Below are 18580 nucleotides of genomic sequence, written 5' to 3'. Positions count from 1 at the left end.
ATTATTAAACAATTTTCCTTGCCCCACACATTCCCCACTTCCCTGCAAATCCTGTCTTACACACAGCAGGGTTCTGCCTGCCTGGCCCCCAGGCTGTGGGGCATGTGTGTAGAGAGGGTTACTGCACACATGCAGGGCTGCTCTGGCCTGACTCACCGATGAGGGGCACCACCAGGATGTACTTCCTGCTCTCCAGCAGCTGTGCCAGACTGGCCAGGTGGTCAATGAAGCCGTTGGTGTCTGGTACGAGGAACAAGGGTCTGATCTCGAGCTCCATCTGCCTCATATGACTCTGGTCCTCCAGGACAGCCTACAGGGACACAGAACGGTGAGTGAGCCAGTGAGTGAGTAGGCAAGGGGTGGGCGAGTCAGGGCCCTGAGTCCACGGTGTGTCAGCATCCTGCCCCTGCCCCCTCCAGAGATACAGCCAGTCCCTGTCGGGACAGGCCCGAGGGCTGGGGAAAGCACTGCAGTAAAAATCAGTGTAGACCAAATGGCTTGGGGAAACCGGCGTGACTAAAACCCTCGCACAGGACTGAGAAGGGACCTTGATGGTTATTAAAAATAACGGGTCTCTGAAAGTAAGACCTTGGGCTGAAAATCAGCGAGGGAGAGTTAGGTTCCTTGGATATGAAAGTGGTTTCACATTCGTTATCTAGGCAGCATTATACAGGGGGTACTTCTCAACCCAGACACTTTTACGTATATGTATATCCCAAACAGAATTTATTTCAATTTACTTCACTGTGTACTTTAAAAAAAGGAAAGAAAAAGAATAAACTCACAGTCTACACAAAAAGAGTGATGCTGACAACTAATAATTAACACCGAAGTCTCCCACATCGGCAGGAGCCCACACGGTGGGATGGTTTAGGACCCAACTCACAGGATGTGCAAAGACCACCATCCAGACTGATGAGAATCGTCACCGTCTTCCCCCACCAGCACGGTGATCCCTAGACGGCAGTCTTCTGTGTTCTACCTGCACTCCTTTGCCACGATTCTGTACAACCTATACTCTTGTTTACTTGATGTTTTTCTTTAAATTGACTTTATGTCAACTCGTTTTTGTGGCTCAGCAAATAATATCTGTGGTAACAGGAGTCTGAGAGCCTAGGAATATGTTTACCAGCGCAAGCTGCATTTCTGCAATGAAGAGTCAGAATGTCTTCTATGCATCATTGAAAAAATCCCTCATGTAGCACCAGTGGTCTGGGCACCACATCTCGGAAGGCACACGGCCTCGCGCCTGTGAGTCTTACAGATGTTCACATCTTTCAGGGAAGTTCCATGCTCATCTGTAAAAGCCCGATCTTCTCAAGTCTGCCAGGGCCTTGTGTGGCGGCAGCCCTGTGAGACTGGCTCTGGGTACACCTGTCACTATAGAACATGGTCACTCTTGTGCTGCTTCCTCTTCTGGGGACCATGGCCAAGAAGCAAACTGATTTGAGGGCATCTGCCCAGACAGTGTGCTCCCTGTGTGCAGAGCCAGAGGGCACTGAAACAAACCCGGTAGGGGCCTGGCGAGCAGGTCCCAGCCCTGTCCTGCCCTCCCATGGCCTCCTGCCGCACACCAACTTGCAGGGACAGAGACACAAGCACGGAGCAGGGGAGGGGGTGTGTGTGCCAACTGAGATGGGGCCCACAGGCTGGGCCCTGGCCACTAACAGTCAGCGAGAAAGGTGATCAGGTTTCACTGGCAATGACAGTAAAACTGAAAGGGCATGCCTCTGAATGCTGGGGGTGGCTCCTCTGTGACCTGCTGGGGACCTCTCCCTATGAGTAAGTCATTGCTGCCACTGCCACCACAGCTGGTGGAAGGCACAGGACGCTGGCAGGCATGAGAAACGCAGCTGAAGGGCTTGCCTGCTGAAGTCTTACTGCTCTCACCTCACGAAGGGAAAGCACCTCTGCTTCAGGCCACCTTCCCAGGGGATGTGGGTCACTGGCCCTCCCCATGGGGCTGCCAACTAGAGGGTGACACACATTCTACCGAACTCAACTTGGGCATTAAAAAAACCCCTATTTATTTCTTTTTTCTTTTTCTTTTTTTTTTTTTTTTGCGGTACGCGGGCCTGTCACTGTTGTGGCCTCTCCCGTTGCGGAGCACAGGCTCCGGATGCGCAGGCTCAGCAGCCATGGCTCACGGGCCCAGCCGCTCTGCGGCATGTGGGATCCTCCCGGACCGGGTCACGAACCCGTGTCCCCTGCATTGGCAGGCGGACTCTCAACCACTGAGCCACCAGGGAAGCCCCCAAACCCCCTATTTTTTATTGAGATATCATCAATATATAACACGTGCGACGGCGCGGGCATCTTGTGAGAAGAGGAAACAGTCCCCACGGAGGCTTAGTGAGCTCTCCCGTCTCTCTCCTCACAGAGGGAACATCGGCACCCCTGCTGCCGATTCCCCGGGTCTCGGCGTGCTCTGTGCAGCCTTTCCACTGCCTGGAACGTTTCTCCTGGCATTACAGGCCCCTAAACCTCTGTCTTTCTCAGTGAGAAGGGGCAGGACGAACCCTGAAGCCGGCTGGGCCTGAGCACAGCATCTCTGCCACCGTTCCACTCAGACCCCTTTCACATCTTAGTTTTCCAGCCTCCATAAATGATCCTCTGGCCCTAAGGCTGACTCTAAGGAAGTGGCACTGGCTGCCCCTTTTACCCTGTGGGAACGATGAGCTCCTAAGACCTCAGACCACCCTTCCTTAAAGGCTGGCCATGGGCAGGAGGGCCTTTAGGCCAGATGGCCGAGGGAGGCGGGGGCTGAGCCTGCCTGGGTGTTTTGATGACAGGATGGAAGAAAAATCTAGGTGCAAGGTCCAGGGAAGCGCTAGCCGTCTGAGTTCTCTGAGATCTGGCTCAGGGCCAGAAAGGTGAACAGAGGCCACAGCCTTTTTGGGAGGTGGCAGCCTTGTTGGTTCCCCAGGGGTGGGCGGGATCAAGCTGATGAGGGTGGTCAGAGCTGTGCTGCCACCATCCGGTCCCAGGGACACCCGCAGACAACTTCCCTTAACCTGGCTCTGCCCAGTGAGTCACTGCACAACTGCTTCCTGTTCCCCACATGCCCTCCTGGAGTCTCGGGAGATTCACTGAAGCTGCTCCCCCTTCTCTTGGGGTACCAGTGGAACTCTGGGGGGTCATACCTGGGTCAGGAGACTGGCCCAGTCGCCTTAAAAGAATGGCAGACAAGGAAGGATTGGGAATCCGCAGCCCCTCGTCTGTGGGTGTCGGTGTTTCCGGCCCTCTCTGAGTGGCGCTGTGTGTGTGAGTGTGTGTGTGTGTGTGTGTGTGTTTGTGTGTGTTTAGCATTTGCCCTCCCAACTTTTCCAGATTTTACCCGTCAGATTCCTGGCAGCTGTGCACGGCGCCTGTGCCGGCCGTCACGTCCCATTCTGATCTCTGGGTCGCACGGTGAGAGAAGGACACAGGATGCGCAGGGAGTGAAAAAGTGATGTCGGTGGGGAGAGCGCCAAGTCCCCACTCACAGCCATGGGATGCTTGGGGAGAAGCGGGAAGCATGCTGCTGTGGGGCTCAGAGGCCGGTAGTGAGATTTATTTTTGTTTGTATGAGCAAAAGGCTGCAGAAGCCTCTGGTGGGGGTGAGGGGGGTGCAACTGGAATGCTGTGATTCAGACGGACTGGCCCTGGCCTGGAGTCAAGTGTGCTGACCCGGAAGGAGAGTTCCATAGGAACCCTTCTCACTGCAGCTAAGGCTGGGCCACAGTGGTCCTTGGACAGTGAGCTGGGAATCCTAGAAAAGCAAGGACATGTTGAATCAGACCAGTGGCAACATGGACCATAAAGTCAGTAAGTGTGAAGAAGAAAAGAACTTAATTCTGTTTCTGGAAGGCGCTAAGTAACCAACTTGCTCTGAAGGACAGAGGCATCCTTGAGCAAGGTGGTGGGGAACTGGGAAAGAGACAGTCCACAGTAACATCTGACGAGGAAGCTAACAGGCTTGGGTCCCCAGGAAGGGCTCTTTCACAGGTTAAGTTCCTTCTTCTAGATGATGGGAGTGATTTGGGGATGACTGACCCTTTTGGAAATTGAGACACTGAGAATTACAAATAAAAGTAATGCAGTTAGCTCACACGGGAGCTGTGGAACTTGAAGAACTCAGATCACGAAGCAGAGCCAGATCCAGAGAAGGCCTTCTTAGGTCCTCCTTCTGCGCAGGGCTCCAAAGGGAGTGTGGCTGCTTCCTTCCCTCTACAGGGTGATGGAATCATTTACACCTGGGCCTCTCTGGCCAGAGCAATGTCTTCACCAGAAATGAGAAGTCTGGTAACATAGCAAATTTCCACCCTCATCTTGCATGTCAAAGTATCTAGCTAAATGCCTGATACACGTATTAGTAACTTAACAAATTTCAGTTTCCTTCCTTTCTGCCCAACTCCATTTTTCATCTTTTATATATCCAGGGGGGGTAAATATCTGGGGAAACCACTAGGGAGCAGAGCTGGAGCTGGGGAGGGGTGAGGCAGTGCACTGCTGATTTCTATTATAAAACTCGTGGTACTCTTGGTGTTTTGGGTTTTTTTCGCCTTTTTTCTTTAACTATGTAGAGGTATTTTTAAAAAACAAAAAATGGAAAAATGGAAATGAAATATTAACAGGAATAGCTGGTGAGATAACCACCAGCAGTGCAGACAGGCATTCCTTTTTTTTTTTTTTTGGCCGCACTGCGTGGCATGCGAGATCTTAGTTCCCTGAACAGGGATCAAACCCGTGCCCCCTGCAGTGGAAGTGTGGACCGCTGGACCACCGGGGAAGTCCCAGGCACTCCTTCTTGAGCTGCAAAAACCAAAGGGCGCAGATTCTGCATTTGCTATAGAAAGCAGGCAGAGTCACTGGTTTCTGTTCGCATCTTCCTTTGGGGTGGGTTGCTCATGGGCAAGTTTCTGCTTAGGATCCCTTCTCTGGACATCCAAAGTCAATACCACAAAGCTTCACACATACTTGCTATCTGTTTCAAGGTTATAATTATGATGATTTGCTTCCTACTTCTTACTGTCCTTTCTAGAGAGACAGGGAATGGCAGGGCTAAGCATGACACCCCTGAGCTTGCTACAAGCAGCGGCCTAAGGGTATTCCAGCCAAAAGCCTGACCATTTCTGCAGGAGGACAGGACCCTGTGGATGCTGCTGGAACCGGGGAGGTGAGAATGGCTGGAGCAAGCTCTGGAATGTGCTGGAGTGGGGAGGGCGGCCGCCTGGCCCCACAGGCTTTCCTGCCCTGGCGTGAACGTGCCCCTGGCCTGGTAGTGCGCTGGCTCCCACCCTGTCTCCGACAGCTAGGAGCCAGGGCTGAGTGTCTGCCTTCCGCTAGATTCCATACAGGTGTGGGGGGCTCTGTGCATGCCCCATTGTTCCACAGCGGCCCCCCCCCCAGCTGGGTGGCAATGTGAATGGGCTGCAGCTATATTTAGAGTGAAACTCCTGGGGCTACCACAAAGGAGTGACTGCATCTTCAGGAGGGTGGGTGGGCGGGAAGGGGATAGGGGAGTGAAGCTATTTTCAGAACACATGTCATTGCTGGCTACAGAGCAAGACTGTGGCCATAATGCCGAGGAAACAATAGCTGTGGCCAGAGGAAGAGCCTGTTATGTTTCAGGTGGGATGTTTGCAACTGCTCAGGAAACCTGACCCCGCCCGACAGCAGCACAAATCACAGCAAAGCCTCGTGGAGGCAGAGAGGAGGTGGGGATGCACAGGGCCAGGGCCACGCCTCAGGCCCGGAGGAGGACGGTCAGCAACTGCTCTGCCCTGAGGGCCCGGTTAGGAAAGAAACACTCCTGACCAGTATCCCAGGCAAACCCTGTACCCTGCTCTGGTCTCTGGACGCCTCTCAAGAATGGGAACGGAAAGAGCTCGGGAGGAAAGCAGCAAGGTGGGCTCAACCAGCACGAGGTGAAGAGCTGTCGCGGGCAACAGGCAGAGCCTGGGCTGAGCCAGAGAGTGCGGCCTCGAAGCCCTGGGTGGGCGGACTTGGCCCCCAGCATCCGAGGCCTGCCCGGGTGCCGAGGCTCCAGCTGCACAGGTCCTCAGAGCTGCCCACACCCCTTTTCTGACCTCCAGTCGGCCCCACTCACCAGCCTCTGTGCAACACCGGAAGCAGGGAGGGACAGGCTGCGGAGGGAGGCCAGGCCTCACCTCCCCCATCCCACAGATGAGCTTAGGCCCGGGGGTCTCGGTGGGAGCGGGGAAGTGGGGGTGTGGCTAGGGCCCCAGATCTCGTTTGGACTTTACAGCCAGCATGGGGGCCAGGAGGATTTTTTTCAACCCCACCTTCACATCCCCTTCCCCAAACATGTGTGGTTCCTGTTTTGCTGCATCTGTAAAAGGCGCTGGGAGCTGGGGACTTGCCTTACACCTCTCGGTTAACACCCCTGGAGACTGATGGAGTTCGGAGCAGAGTAATTTATAGCCCATCTCTCCGATCTTAATTCACCCGATGCTCCTCTCTTCCTTATTGTATTAGTGTGACCCAGGTACCTGCCAACAATAATGGCCTCTCCAGCTAGGAACCTCTCCCCCACTCCCAGGACAATTTATACCTTTTCCTTGGGATTCTCCCCCCTTAAATTAAACAAAAAGAGGGAAAATAAGAAGAGGTTAACATGGGTTTGGAGCCCTGCAGCCCCCTGGTTCTGGGCAGGGAGCCAATGGCCCGAGGGCACACACATGTGTGTGCTCTCCCAGAAGGGCCTTCACCGGCCCTGTTTTACAGCCACCTCGGCACAGACTCCAGGGTTCACGCATATGGCCAGACAGATGTGTCTGGCTTACGTTCAAGGCTGGAAAATGAAGAATTATGGAAGTGAAGGGCCCCGGGCATTAAACAGGGGGCGGGGAGAAGGGAGGGGGGTTCTTCTCTGCTGAGAAATCCTCCTGTGGCTGTGAGGCTGGAGGAAGAAGGCTGACAGGAGGCAGGGCCGCCAGCAGTGCTGCACGTGGGGCCTGTTCTTAAAGGGGCCACAGCCACCCCAGCCCGGACGGCCCGCAGCAGGCCATCGCTGCCTGGCCTGAACAGCCTGCTCCAAGGGAGCTGACAGGGAGAACCGGCTTCCGGGGAGCTGCGGGCACCGGAAGTCAAGTCTCATACAAGGTCTCTGTCAGGTACCGCTGGTCGCTGGAGAGGCTGGGCTGAACCCGCTGCCTGAGACAAGGCCATGTCCCCTCAGTGCATGCTCCCACAGCATCTTGCACTTCCCTTTGGTCACAAGGCTCGCTCACACTTCAAATCACTGACTTCTCCGCGCCAGTGGAGACTCTGGGACAGGACTTTCTTGGTTCGCTCCCGTGTCCCCTCACCACCAGCCTGGTAGGCGCTCACCACCATTTACCAAATTGAGCGGAAGACACGGTCCCTGATTCCAAGGAGTTCACAGTACGGCGGGGGGAACAAGTCCAGAAATAAGTGCAATTTGAGATGTGATATACGTTTCACAAATGAGGTATAAATCAGTGCTACAGGAACACTGAGCAGAGAGACGAATTCCTCCTAGGGGGAATCCGGGGAGGCTTCACTGGGGAGATGGGGTTTCATCTGGGGACCGAAGGAAGAATAGAATTTCAACAGGTAACAGGAAATGTGGAGCAGAAAAAGGGTACTCGGGCTTGAGCGAACAGCAGGAACGAAGACATGAGAGTGGGAAAGGGCAGAGCTGTCTGGGGACGGGACAGTGGGTAGAAAGGAGGGTTAGTGCTGTCCAGGAAGGAGGGCTGGAGTGTCTGGACAGGCACTTTGCGTGCACTGTCTTTCTGAGGGAGTTGCTGTTACCACCTTCATCTGACAGATGAGGAAACAGGCTCGGGGAAGTTAAGTGATTTGCCCAATATCATATAGCTCGTGAGGGCTCATGGGGGACGGGAGAAGAGGTTGGGAAAATAGACTGGGAACAGACGAGAAAGCCCTAGATGCCATAGTAAGGAATTTGACTTTATTAGCCAAGCAAAGGCACTGATGATTCCTGAGCAGGGGAGTGGCTCTTTTGGGAAGAGAACGATGAAACCACATAAGATGCGTTGCAGGCAGGGAGCCTGGCATGCAGACCGTGTACCACACAACTCCAGGAGCTGCATTCACAGACTATAAGGGAAAGGGGACCCCCCGGACTTGTGCAATGCAGGGAGTACCTGGACTAGAACAGCAGTAGTGGCAATGGGGATGGAGAAGAGTGCGGGGAATAAATGAGTGAACAGATAGGATCTGGTAAGAAATCAGGCACGAGGGGTTAAAAGCCTGTGAGGAACTTCAGATCATGTTCTCGTTGCTACCATCTATGAACTCACTGAATGAAAATACTTGCTGAGGGCCAACTCCACGTGCTGAGACTAAGAAGTAAGAGAAAGGGAGGAGGAGACCAAGTAACGAATGGTGGTGAGGAAGCCCAGGAGGGTGGTGTGGTCACCAGACAGAGAGGAGACGAAGGTCCTCGTGTGCTGAAGTGAGGCTGGAGGGAGGCGGCTTTGGGGTCCAAAGCTACAGGGAAGTCAAGTGTGAAGAAGACCCGACAAAGGTACCTGGTGACCTCTGATGCAATCGCCTCTATAACTGCTGGGCTGAGAGTCAAGAAATGGAAGTGGTAGTATGGACAGAACTTTTGGGAAGACTGATGGTGAGGAAGAAAAGAGCTACCGGACAGGAAGAAAGACAGCTTGCAGACGAAGCTTCGAGGGCCACGACAGAGGTTCACACAGACTGCGCAAAGGTGGAGAAGGCAGCCACCCCACCACAGCGGTGATGCTGGCAGAGGCTTAATTCCAACCGGTAGACTCATATGCACACGTCTAAAGGACCATGGGTCCCAACTGGTATCCATTCCCCTTCCCAGGGCAGGACTCTGTCTGATAAGCGGTTAGACTGCTATCAGATCACGGTGTGCCATGCACGATGCTGCGTGCTTTACGTGCACTGGCTCCTGTGGGCCTCACGGCCATTCCAGGTGGTAGGTGCTGTCACCAGTTTCACTCTGCAGATGAGGAAACAGGTTGGGAGAAGTTAAACAATGTGCCCAAAGTCACAAGGCTAGTAGGTGGCGGAGCCCAGCCTGATCAGGTCGGCCTGACCACATGCACTACGCTCCACGCCGAAGGCCAGAGGTGGCTGAAGAGAGGGCTGAAGACAGACATTCCTAAAGACGACCGACGCTTCCCCACGTACGCAGTTAGTCTTAAAGCAGGGAGCATGGCCGGCTCTTCCCCGTCTGCCCCGCGCCCTAGATGAGAAGAAGTGAGCTTACGGCGCACGAGTCAGACCTGGGAGAGCCATAAAGAACAGCCTGTTGGAAGTGACGGTACGGGTCCACGAGAGGGCTGATGGTGCGGGAATCCTTACGTGGCGATCGAGTAGTTTCTCCCTAGGGTTTAGAGTGTGCTGTCCAGAGGGGCTCGGCCACTACGGTGGGAATCCAGACAAGCAGACTGTGGCCATGACACCATCTCCCCCTGAGAAGAGGTGTTCTCAACAGAGAATCCACGGCTTTTCCGAGAGCGTCTGGACAACGTTCAGGGGAACTTTGAACCCCCTGAAACTGTGTGAAAGGTTGGGCATGTGTGGTGTGTGTTCATAGATCATCACCGGGGGAGAAGTTTTCAGCAGATTCTGAGAAGAACCTGGCCCTGCTTGCAGCCCAGGAGGAGGGAGACTCCAGGCACCAAACCAGAATTTAGTGGCAGAGGAGGAAAACAGGTGGTGGAACCAGTCCGGACACTGCAAGACTTCCTGAGTGAGAGGGTCCTGCTCATCCCTACTCCCATCTCCCTCATGCCCTATACAGACCACCAGCCACACAGGAACCACCCTCCCCAGGCAGGCCCCACCTGGATCTTCTCTTGGCGACGCTGCTGCTCCGCTATCTTCCTGGCCAGAGCCAGCTTCTTGGCCCGAAGCTCCCTGATGTCATCCTCGCCCCCGCTGCCTTCAGCCTCCGAATCTTCCTCAAAGTCTTCAATCACCACGTCCTCTTCCTTTGCCGGTGGTGCAGGCCAGGGGAGAGAGGAGACTGTGAGCCCACAGCACAGACCAGACCCACCCTCCCGTCCCTCCTGCATCCCAATCCAGGCCTGTCTGGACCATTCCACGCACAGCGCCCCAAGGTGTGCGCTTGCCCCAGCTGAGGCAGAGGCAGGTCGGGGGAAGCTGTCATCCTGCTCCCCTGGCAACTGCTCCCCTTTGCGCTCCAGGGCCCTCCTCTTACAGACACACAGATCCACACCCTATCTACTTCCATGCCTATACTCACAGCCCTTCCTTCTTTGCACACACTCAAAATGTCAAACTTTGGGCCCATTTTCATTTTGAAATTCACCAAAGGGAAAAACAACACAGAAAGTTAAACCACCCAACTGAAGCCTCATTCATGCTCGCGATCGGATAGGAATCATTCTGGCCAACACTGGGAGTTCGGCATGGAAGCTCCCTTGCCCCAGACGGCATCAGGGAGCAGATGCTGAAGTTCAGCAGACCCTGCCCTGGTTTCTTTTTAAGACCACAGCCTGGCGGTGTGGGGGCCGGGTGCCCCATGATAGGGATTCACACGCCATGACCTTGCTCAGCTGCCCTCTGGGGGCCTGCACAGACTGGGAGATGGTTGGCTAGCTTAAGGAGTCTCCTGTCAGGCTGGTGGAGCCTTCCCCAGGGGTGGCACCTCCCTGCTTGCAGCCTCAGCTCTTAGAAGCCACTACTCCCCGGGTGGTCCCAGGCTCCATTTCTCACTCTCTCACTTTTGGCCTTGGTCAGCAGAGAACATGCAGCTACCCAAGAGCGCTTCCTTTGAGGGACAGGGTTAGCACGGGTAATAGGGGGTGACTTAGTGGGAGAAGATTCCTGGGTCTGAATGATAACTGGGTGATAACAGTGACCATGATTATGACAATAACGGCTACCATTCACTGAGCGCTTATTATGAGGCCAGGTACCAGGCTAAGCATTTTTCATGCATTCACTCATTTAATACAATAGCCTGTACACAGATGCTATCATCATCTCTATTTTATAAATGAACAAACTGAGGTCTAGAGAGTTAAACCGTTTGCTCAAGGTCACGAAGCTAGTAAGTGGCAGAGCAGGGATTCAAACCTTAGTGAGTCTGATTCCAAAGTCTGTGCTCCTGCCAATAAGACCAAGCAGCCTAGGTGCGGTCCTGGATCTAGAGGGTAAGCCCAGACCCGGCCCTTCGCCAGGCCTCCCACAGACTCACAGGGACCCTGTTCCATACAGACTCTCTCTCCTCTGACTGTCCGTATCAATGATATTCTGAAGGACTCTCTTTGCGGAAAGTGGTTAGCAAGAGTGTGTGAGTGGGTAGGTGACGCTTTGTCTTAGGAGTAGAATCTAGGGGTGGAAAGAAAGGTGTTCTGGCAGCATCCTTAAGGAAATGGATTCTGTTCTGCTCATGAAGAATGATGTCTGAAGAAACAGCTCCCCTTTCCTCTCCCAATCAGCTTAAGGGACTCAGTCTTGCAGTTAGGAGAAGATGAGATCTCGGGATGGTGCCAGAACTACCACTATTCCTAAGAGGTCTCAGGGGTCTGGGATGCTGTCTGCAGTCACCACTCCTCTGACAACACGCGGGCTCTTGTGTCACAGGGCCCACTTCCAGAGAGGCCCAGGCCGTGGGAAGGAGGAAGACTCTCTCTGCACATTTACTTCCTGTTCGTGGGGTTAACCTGGACCAGAGTGAGTGGAGTAGGGTCCCTGGCTGGTCTGTGGGGGACACTGCCCCTGCCTGCTCTGACCAGGGATACACGGGGTTATCATGGGGCTTGGACTGAGCCTGACTGAGGTCAAAAGAGGGTCAGCGAGGCTTGTCTGAGGTTGGCTCAGCTCTCATAGCAAACGAGGAAGTGCAGGGTTGTGAAATTACACAGACCAGGGTAAGTAGGGTTTCCCAGGGGCCACTAACATAACGGAACCCAGGAGGCTCGTGGGAAAAGGAAGAAGTGGGCAGCATGGCATGGGTCACAACCTTTGTCTGGTCAATAAGCCTAAGAAGGAGGGAGAGAGTGTGGTGCAGCCAAGATCTGGGACCGAGAGCTGGTCTGTTCCTTGTGAGAGTGGAGGAGCCCCTCCCTCTGGGCATTGCCTGCTTCCCTGGATTTGGTCCTGCAGGCTCCTTGGGCCAGGGGACATCTCTTGCAGCATCCCTGGAGAGCCAGCTTGCTCACCCTTCTACCACCCGCCTCAGCCTTGAAGCGCGGGTGAGAGAGCTGACCAGGGCGCTACCCGACCCACGCTTCCCTACACGCTGCCCAGGGCTTGGGTGGCACTGCGCTGCCCTGCCTGAAGCCTGGACACCTCGATGGCTTTAGCAACCCCACTGTCTCCTCCCATACTGACAGCTCATTCTTTCCCGTTACTCCCTGCCCAGGTTTCATCTGGAGAGTCTGGAATCATGGGCTCAGCTTTATCCCTGGAACCACCTCTATCCTGTGTCATCAGGGGTGGGGTGGGGTTCTCCAGCTATTTTAATGAAGCCCGTCCAAGATTTTGCTGCTCTGAAGACTCTGAACCAAAGGTGGCCACTCTATCACTGCTTCAGATCACCAACGACAGCTTCCAGCTGACATCTGGCTTCCCTGGCCTGCTGCTGATTTCATCCCCACACCCCACCCTGCTCCACCAGGCGCTTGAGACTGCTGCAGGCCAAATGACTGTGCTGGCCTACGGGTGACCTGGCCTCTGGCTACAGACGCTTGCGTCCCTTCCTTGAGTCCCACGTTCTTTCCCACCTAAGTCCCCTCTGTCTATAATACTGTGGGGCAAAAAGAAGGAAAGAGTCAACCATCAGGCAAAGTGAGCTATGTGTGCATACACACCCAGACACCCACACCCAGACACATAGCAGGGCAGCTGGCAGCAACAGTAAGCGCAGTAAACGCACGCAGGCACCGACACCGTCCACACTCACATTTGCTCAGAACCCACAGACAGCAGGGAAGCTGGCAGCAGTGTTCAACTTAAACTGACACACAAACCCACTGTGCACAGAACCACAGTAACAATCACCCCCAGAAAGATACACACATGTACGGCAAGGCAAATGTCAGTGGGGTTTGGCAGGGGTGGGCACTCAGGCTGGCACGAGCGTGCGTGCACACACACACACACACACACACGCACACACACGCAGTCTGGAGTGAAGCAAGGGCTACAGGAACAACCAAGGGCAAACAAACAAGAGGAGAATTCCTTAATCACATCAGGATGTGCAGGAGGGAGGGTGGGAGGGAGCAACGGAGGGAGGGTAGGCCAGGGAGGGGGTGATTTTCCACACGGGGCCAGCAATGTCAGCTCTTCCTGTACGTGTGCTGGAGGCTGCAGTTCAGGCCTGTGCTGCACTGAGCTCCACACATCCATAAACTTGATCCTCGGCCTGAACCCTAACATTCCCCCCCCAGCTCCCTTTCCTAAGCCTCCAGAGCTGCACATTATTAAACTCTTTCTTTCCCTCCCTTCTCCTCCACTGCAACATTAAAAAGAAGCATCTGGAACTCGTAGCAGAGCGAGATGGGGGCACCGGGGTGGGACTGGCAGGAAGGGGCACCAGCAGAGTGCACTCTTGAGAAGCTGGCTGGTCACGTCAACATCGCCAGCGCTCTGAGTGGTTATAAATAACCAGGGGTAGAGGCTGAAGCCCGGGCAGAGCAGCGCTGGGGGGATGGGGGAGCCTTCCTTCGGCCACAGCGGGCTCTTCCCGCATTGTACCTCATCTTCCAGTTGTTTTCCCTCTTGGCTTCCCATTTCCTTTCCCATGGTGTCTGGGACGGGTGCCACTGACACATATTTTCCACCCTTGAATGCCAGCAGAGGCTCTTCTTGTCCACAAAGGGCTTCCAGAAAATACTTCAGCACTGTGACCCTTTTGCAGTCGGCTGCAATAACCTACAGGGCGAGAGGGAGAAGAAAAACAGCATTTTCTGAAAGGGAAGATGAGAGACTTTGTTTGTTGGCTGAGGGGCACACGAGCAATGTGTCCACTGGGCAGGGAAGGCGGAGAGAGTGAGCGGGAGTGCGTGCGTGTGAGGTGAGGAGGGCCAAGACCCTCTGAAGGAAGACAGCACCATCTCCCCTTAGGTCACCTCTGGGGGAGCAGACAACCCCAGGGCCAATGACAGGTATCCTCTGGGGTTTCGCCTTTCTTTTGCTCAAGTCCTGATCTGAAAAAAGAATAAATTAAAAGTCTTCCAGGTTTGGTATCTAGCTGATAGAAGGAAGGGTGGCATGTAAACTATTGGCTGTCACAGAACATAGCTCTCTGGTACCCTCACTGCCGCTCTCCATTCTTCTCCCAGCTCCCCTCTTGCCAGACCCCCAAGAGGAGAACTTCCAGCCTGAGTGTGAAATGAATGATGAGTGCTTTCTGGGCTGGTTCATTTCACTCAGGTCATTCTGGGTTTCCCCTGACAGGTTCCTGCCCCACCTAAGAGCTTCTTACGCTGAAGAGACTGGGGTCCGGCAGGAGATTTTTGTCAGGAGAAGGGAGACAGGCAAAGCAGGTGTGTGTGTGTGTGTGTGTGGGTGTTTCACTAAGGTCTGCTCCTCCAGGGGTTTAGGCCATCCTGCTCCCATGTGGCCACGTCAGCACATAAGCCAGTGCTGTCAGAGAAGCTGGGGCTGATTTAGCTGAAATGAAATTCAGTATCTTGAGCAATCATCAAATTTGTAAGTGGCTCAGAGAAAGTTTCCACAGTCACCCTGTCTAGGGTCCTTCTCCTGCGAGACCTGCAAACCCACCTGCTTTGCACCTTCTCATGCCCTACTCTTCATCCCCGGCCTCTGGGGTCCTCTCCTCCCTTCTGGGAGGGCGCTCACCAAGGGAGAAGAGGGGCCCATTTGATCTGGAGCTCACAAGTGGTGAAGGCCGTTCCCATAGGGAAACACTTCAGTGGCCAGATATGTCACAGGGTGGCAGCCCCTCCATCATCACTGACTCTAGCCCCTGCCCCCGCCCCCAAACCCCATGCTTCCCATCCTGTCACATGACAGGGACGTCCCTGGCTGTATCACACAGTAAAGTAACTAACTTGGAGACTGTCTTTGACTGCTTGCTCTTTGTTTCACAGGTGCATTTATTATCCCTCGCCTGGGTAATAACTCCACTGGTGGCAGAGACTACATCTTACTTCCCAAGCAGGGCACCCGGGAGTTTACAGTAAGGGCTGACAGGCACAGGGAAGCTCGGCTGGGTACCAGAGGGAGCAGCTGAGGCAGGTGCGACCCAAGTCCTCCAGGAGACGTGGAAATGAGCTCCCCTCTGGCAGCTGGCGGGCCAGGGGATGTTCAGCACACAACTGTCAACCCTGCGCTCCATGACTCCGTCCTCTGCCACCTCTCCCAACCTCGGAGTGGACCCCCGCCCGTTGCCCCACCAATGGCCTTGATAACAACTGAGGCCTGAATCGCAGGCTAAGTACCTCGACCACCTGAGAGGCTAAATCAAAAGGCGCTCGGCTACCCAGAAAAGGCTTAGGAAAGGACAGCTGTCTTGAGCTTGAGGTGCCCAGTCCTGTGCTTAAAAGGAGGAAAGAAACACTTGTTGGGCCAGGGCAGGTAACCATGGGTTCCATCGCATGTATGCAAACATGTGATGAGGAAGGCTAGAAATACAGAAGCAGGGGCTAAAAGGCATTAAAGAACAGAGCTGAAATGAGTAATAGCCTGGCAGGCAGCACGCACAGTGGCCTCCCTGCATCTCCAGCCTCTCACTTGCAGAGGAAACTTCTGCATTTCCACAAGACTGCCAGTTTCCTCTCAGTGGTCTAATTTTAACCACCTTGTCGTTACAGTGTGTGTCAGCCACCTGACCCCACTATGACCTCTGACCTTATGCCCTAGTTACTGCTTGCACTATGGAGAATTATGTAATGGGTCCAGGACTTTCCTTTTCGGTGTGAGGCTGCTGTCATTGAATGGAGAGGAGGTGGGGGTTAAGGGGTGAGAGGAGGACAGACGAAAACCTTACAGTGGTCCTTGGCATCACCTGGATGGTGAGAGGTATGCTGGCACTCCTGCTGAGTGTGCTGCAGAAATCTGCCCAGGAGAGGAGAGTGTGCCCATGGGTGTGTGTGCTGACAGGCGGGCAGAATTCCTGCTGTTAGGGCATGGGCTGGATGGCATGCTGAGTGGCTCAGGAAGAAAGGGGGAGAAAGGCCACATGTGTGGACGTGGGTCTCCTGGAGACGGGGATTTCCAGGGCACAGCAGGACCCAGGGATGCAGACATCCTGAGCCTGCCTGCGGCACATCCTCAGAGGATCAGGGGGAGCTGTTATTCACGTGGACACCAAAACAAAAAGGAGTGCCACCTCCCTCCCCCGGCCCCTGCCCCCTATTTTAGTTTTCACTCTGTTTGGAAGGAACCTGATTTCCGGGGGATTTTGTCTGCAATGGCCATCAGTTCTTCCCTGAGGGCAAAGGAACTCCTGGATGATTCTCAAAAGGGCTTTGATCCAGTGGGGTCTCTGAGTGGGGTGTAGAAAAGAATTCTACATGTTTGGAGAGAAAAGTCACCTAGCCTTTTGGAAGAATGTTCTCGCCTTTGCAATCCAACTAGCAGGGAGGATAGCCGATGTTGTATGGTCTCCTTAGGTTTCAAAGTGCACAGTGGAGTGAGGAATGGGGTTTGAGCTACTGAGGAGATGCAGGGACTGAGGGGCAGAAAGTCTAGGGCTTCTCCGGGGCACAGAGAAACCCTCGGTCTCCAGCCTGCTGGCCTGTCTGCTGAAGCATTCTGCTCTCAGGTGGGAGGAATCAGCCCAGCGGGGTGGATTCCTCCTAGACAAAGCCTCCAGCACTTGAGTTGGGGGGGAAAAAACCCAGTTGAATATGGTTAATAAGGGATATCACAAAGGAAGATGCCCTTTAAACCATTCACAGAGAGCCAACTCCAAGATGATCTCTGTCTGGCCAAGGAGGACTTCCTGGTAGGAGAGGGGTTAAAGCTAGGCTCCCGGCTCGGAGAGGAGGGAGTCCAGATGAAGTCTATGACATAATCCCCACAATAGCTCTGTTCATGAGTACATTTTTCCATTCTATATCAATGAAAAACAGAGAATGTAAGTGGTATGTACATTGTAGCTCTGGGCAAATTCTAGATTCTCTAGAGGAGAAGGATCTGGGCTGCAGAGGCCTCCTTCCTGGGCTGTTAACAGGTGGGGCTGGACAGGGGCTAGAGCTGAGTAAAAGGGCTGCTGGCCAGGGAACACCTGGGTAACCTGAGACCCGGCACCTTCTCAGGGGCAGTCACGGTCCTTCTGGAGAGACTCACTGTGTAGACCATTGGGAGCTGCAAAGTTGATGGCTCAGTCGGCTCTGAAAGAAGACTGGGGCTGTGGGTCAGGGAAGGGCTGAAAGATAGGCGCCCAGAGAAAGCCCCTCTCCCTCCCCCTGAAGACCATCTGAGGCAGTGTGCCCCATTGGCGGGAACTGAAACCTCTAGCTTCAGGGCTCCAGCTACCACCCAGATCAGGTCCACACGCAAAGAACCAAGCAGAAAGGAAAACTGAAAGTGAGATGTGGCGAGGCGATGTGCGAGCCTGGCCTGTCGCAGGCTCAGTTCCTTAGAGAGAGAGAAAGTGAGCATGCCCATGGTAAGCAGAGGCTGGCACTCAGAGGAAGGTTAGGTCCTGAGGAAAGCAGGAAGAAACCTCTAGGGCAGGAGAGAAGAGGGAAGGCAGTCTGGGGTATCTTAGGTGGGCCGGTGGATGAGAAACGAATGTTGCTTTCTGAAAACTGGTGACTTTCCACAGCCACTCGGCAGAGGACCAGCCCAGCCTGGGCAGAAATGCCTAGGAAGGAACAGAAAAAGAGGTCCAAGCAGTCCTATGGAAGGTGGCGGAGGGAGAGAGAGAGAGAGAGAGAGAGAGAGAGAGAGAGAGAGAGAAGGAACTGAGCACCAGGTACCATAAACGGATGTTAAGTGGCAAGACTTAACACTAGCCATGGGGAAGGGAGAAGAGCGCTGATCCAGCCAGGGGACAGGAGGAGGGGTCAGAGAGATGAAGCAGGTCTCTGGATGCAAGCTCCAGGGAACGACGGACTCACTCCATCTTTACTGGGTCCCTATTCAAACAGGCCTCCTGGAAGGCACAAACACTACAGTGACTGGTTAGATTTTGCAGAATTTCTTTTTCTGAACTTTTGGTTTGGGGGAGTCAGAATTCAAATCTGCGCTATCAGCCAGTTCGATTATTTTCTGGTTTAAAAAGTCCTGCTTGCTACTGCTCCTCTGGTTACAGAGAAAAATCACACGGGTTTTTCCCCTACAAACTCCAGTTTACAGGTTGTTTTTCTTGTTTCTCTAAATGGTGCCAATTATTCTCACATTTGTTGAAACCTTCAATCAAACTTTATAGCTTGTTAATTTTACAGAATATCCTTAGAGCAAATAAGATGCAGACAGAAAAGTGAAGTCTTGCTGAAATTATTAAGAAATCTTAAAATATGGGCTTCCCTGGTGGCGCAGTGGTTGAGAGTCCGCCTGCCGATGCAGGGGACACGGGTTCGTGCCCTGGTCCGGGAAGATCCCACATGCCGTGGAGCGGCTGCGCCCGTGAGCCATGGCCGCTGAGCCTGCG

General features: G+C 54.0%; 1 protein-coding gene across 4 annotated transcripts in view; it reads right to left on the bottom strand.

The window, feature by feature from the left end:
* The window catches only part of SMG6 (SMG6 nonsense mediated mRNA decay factor), a 234875-nt gene that overhangs the window by 8435 nt on the left and 207860 nt on the right, over positions 1-18580 (bottom strand). For all 4 annotated transcript variants that reach the window (XM_032615690.1, XM_032615689.1, XM_032615691.1 and 1 more), the window contains 3 exons: positions 13711-13887; positions 9825-9971; positions 157-310 (listed from right to left, as the gene is read on the bottom strand). In XM_032615690.1, coding sequence (XP_032471581.1) covers positions 157-310; positions 9825-9971; positions 13711-13887 — 478 coding nt within the window. The remainder of the gene's footprint in view (positions 1-156; positions 311-9824; positions 9972-13710; positions 13888-18580) is intronic.

This window comes from Phocoena sinus, chromosome 20 (assembly GCF_008692025.1).
Source record: "Phocoena sinus isolate mPhoSin1 chromosome 20, mPhoSin1.pri, whole genome shotgun sequence".
Taxonomy (NCBI): Eukaryota; Metazoa; Chordata; class Mammalia; order Artiodactyla; family Phocoenidae; genus Phocoena; species Phocoena sinus.
This window is presented reverse-complemented; position numbering and strand designations above follow the sequence as displayed.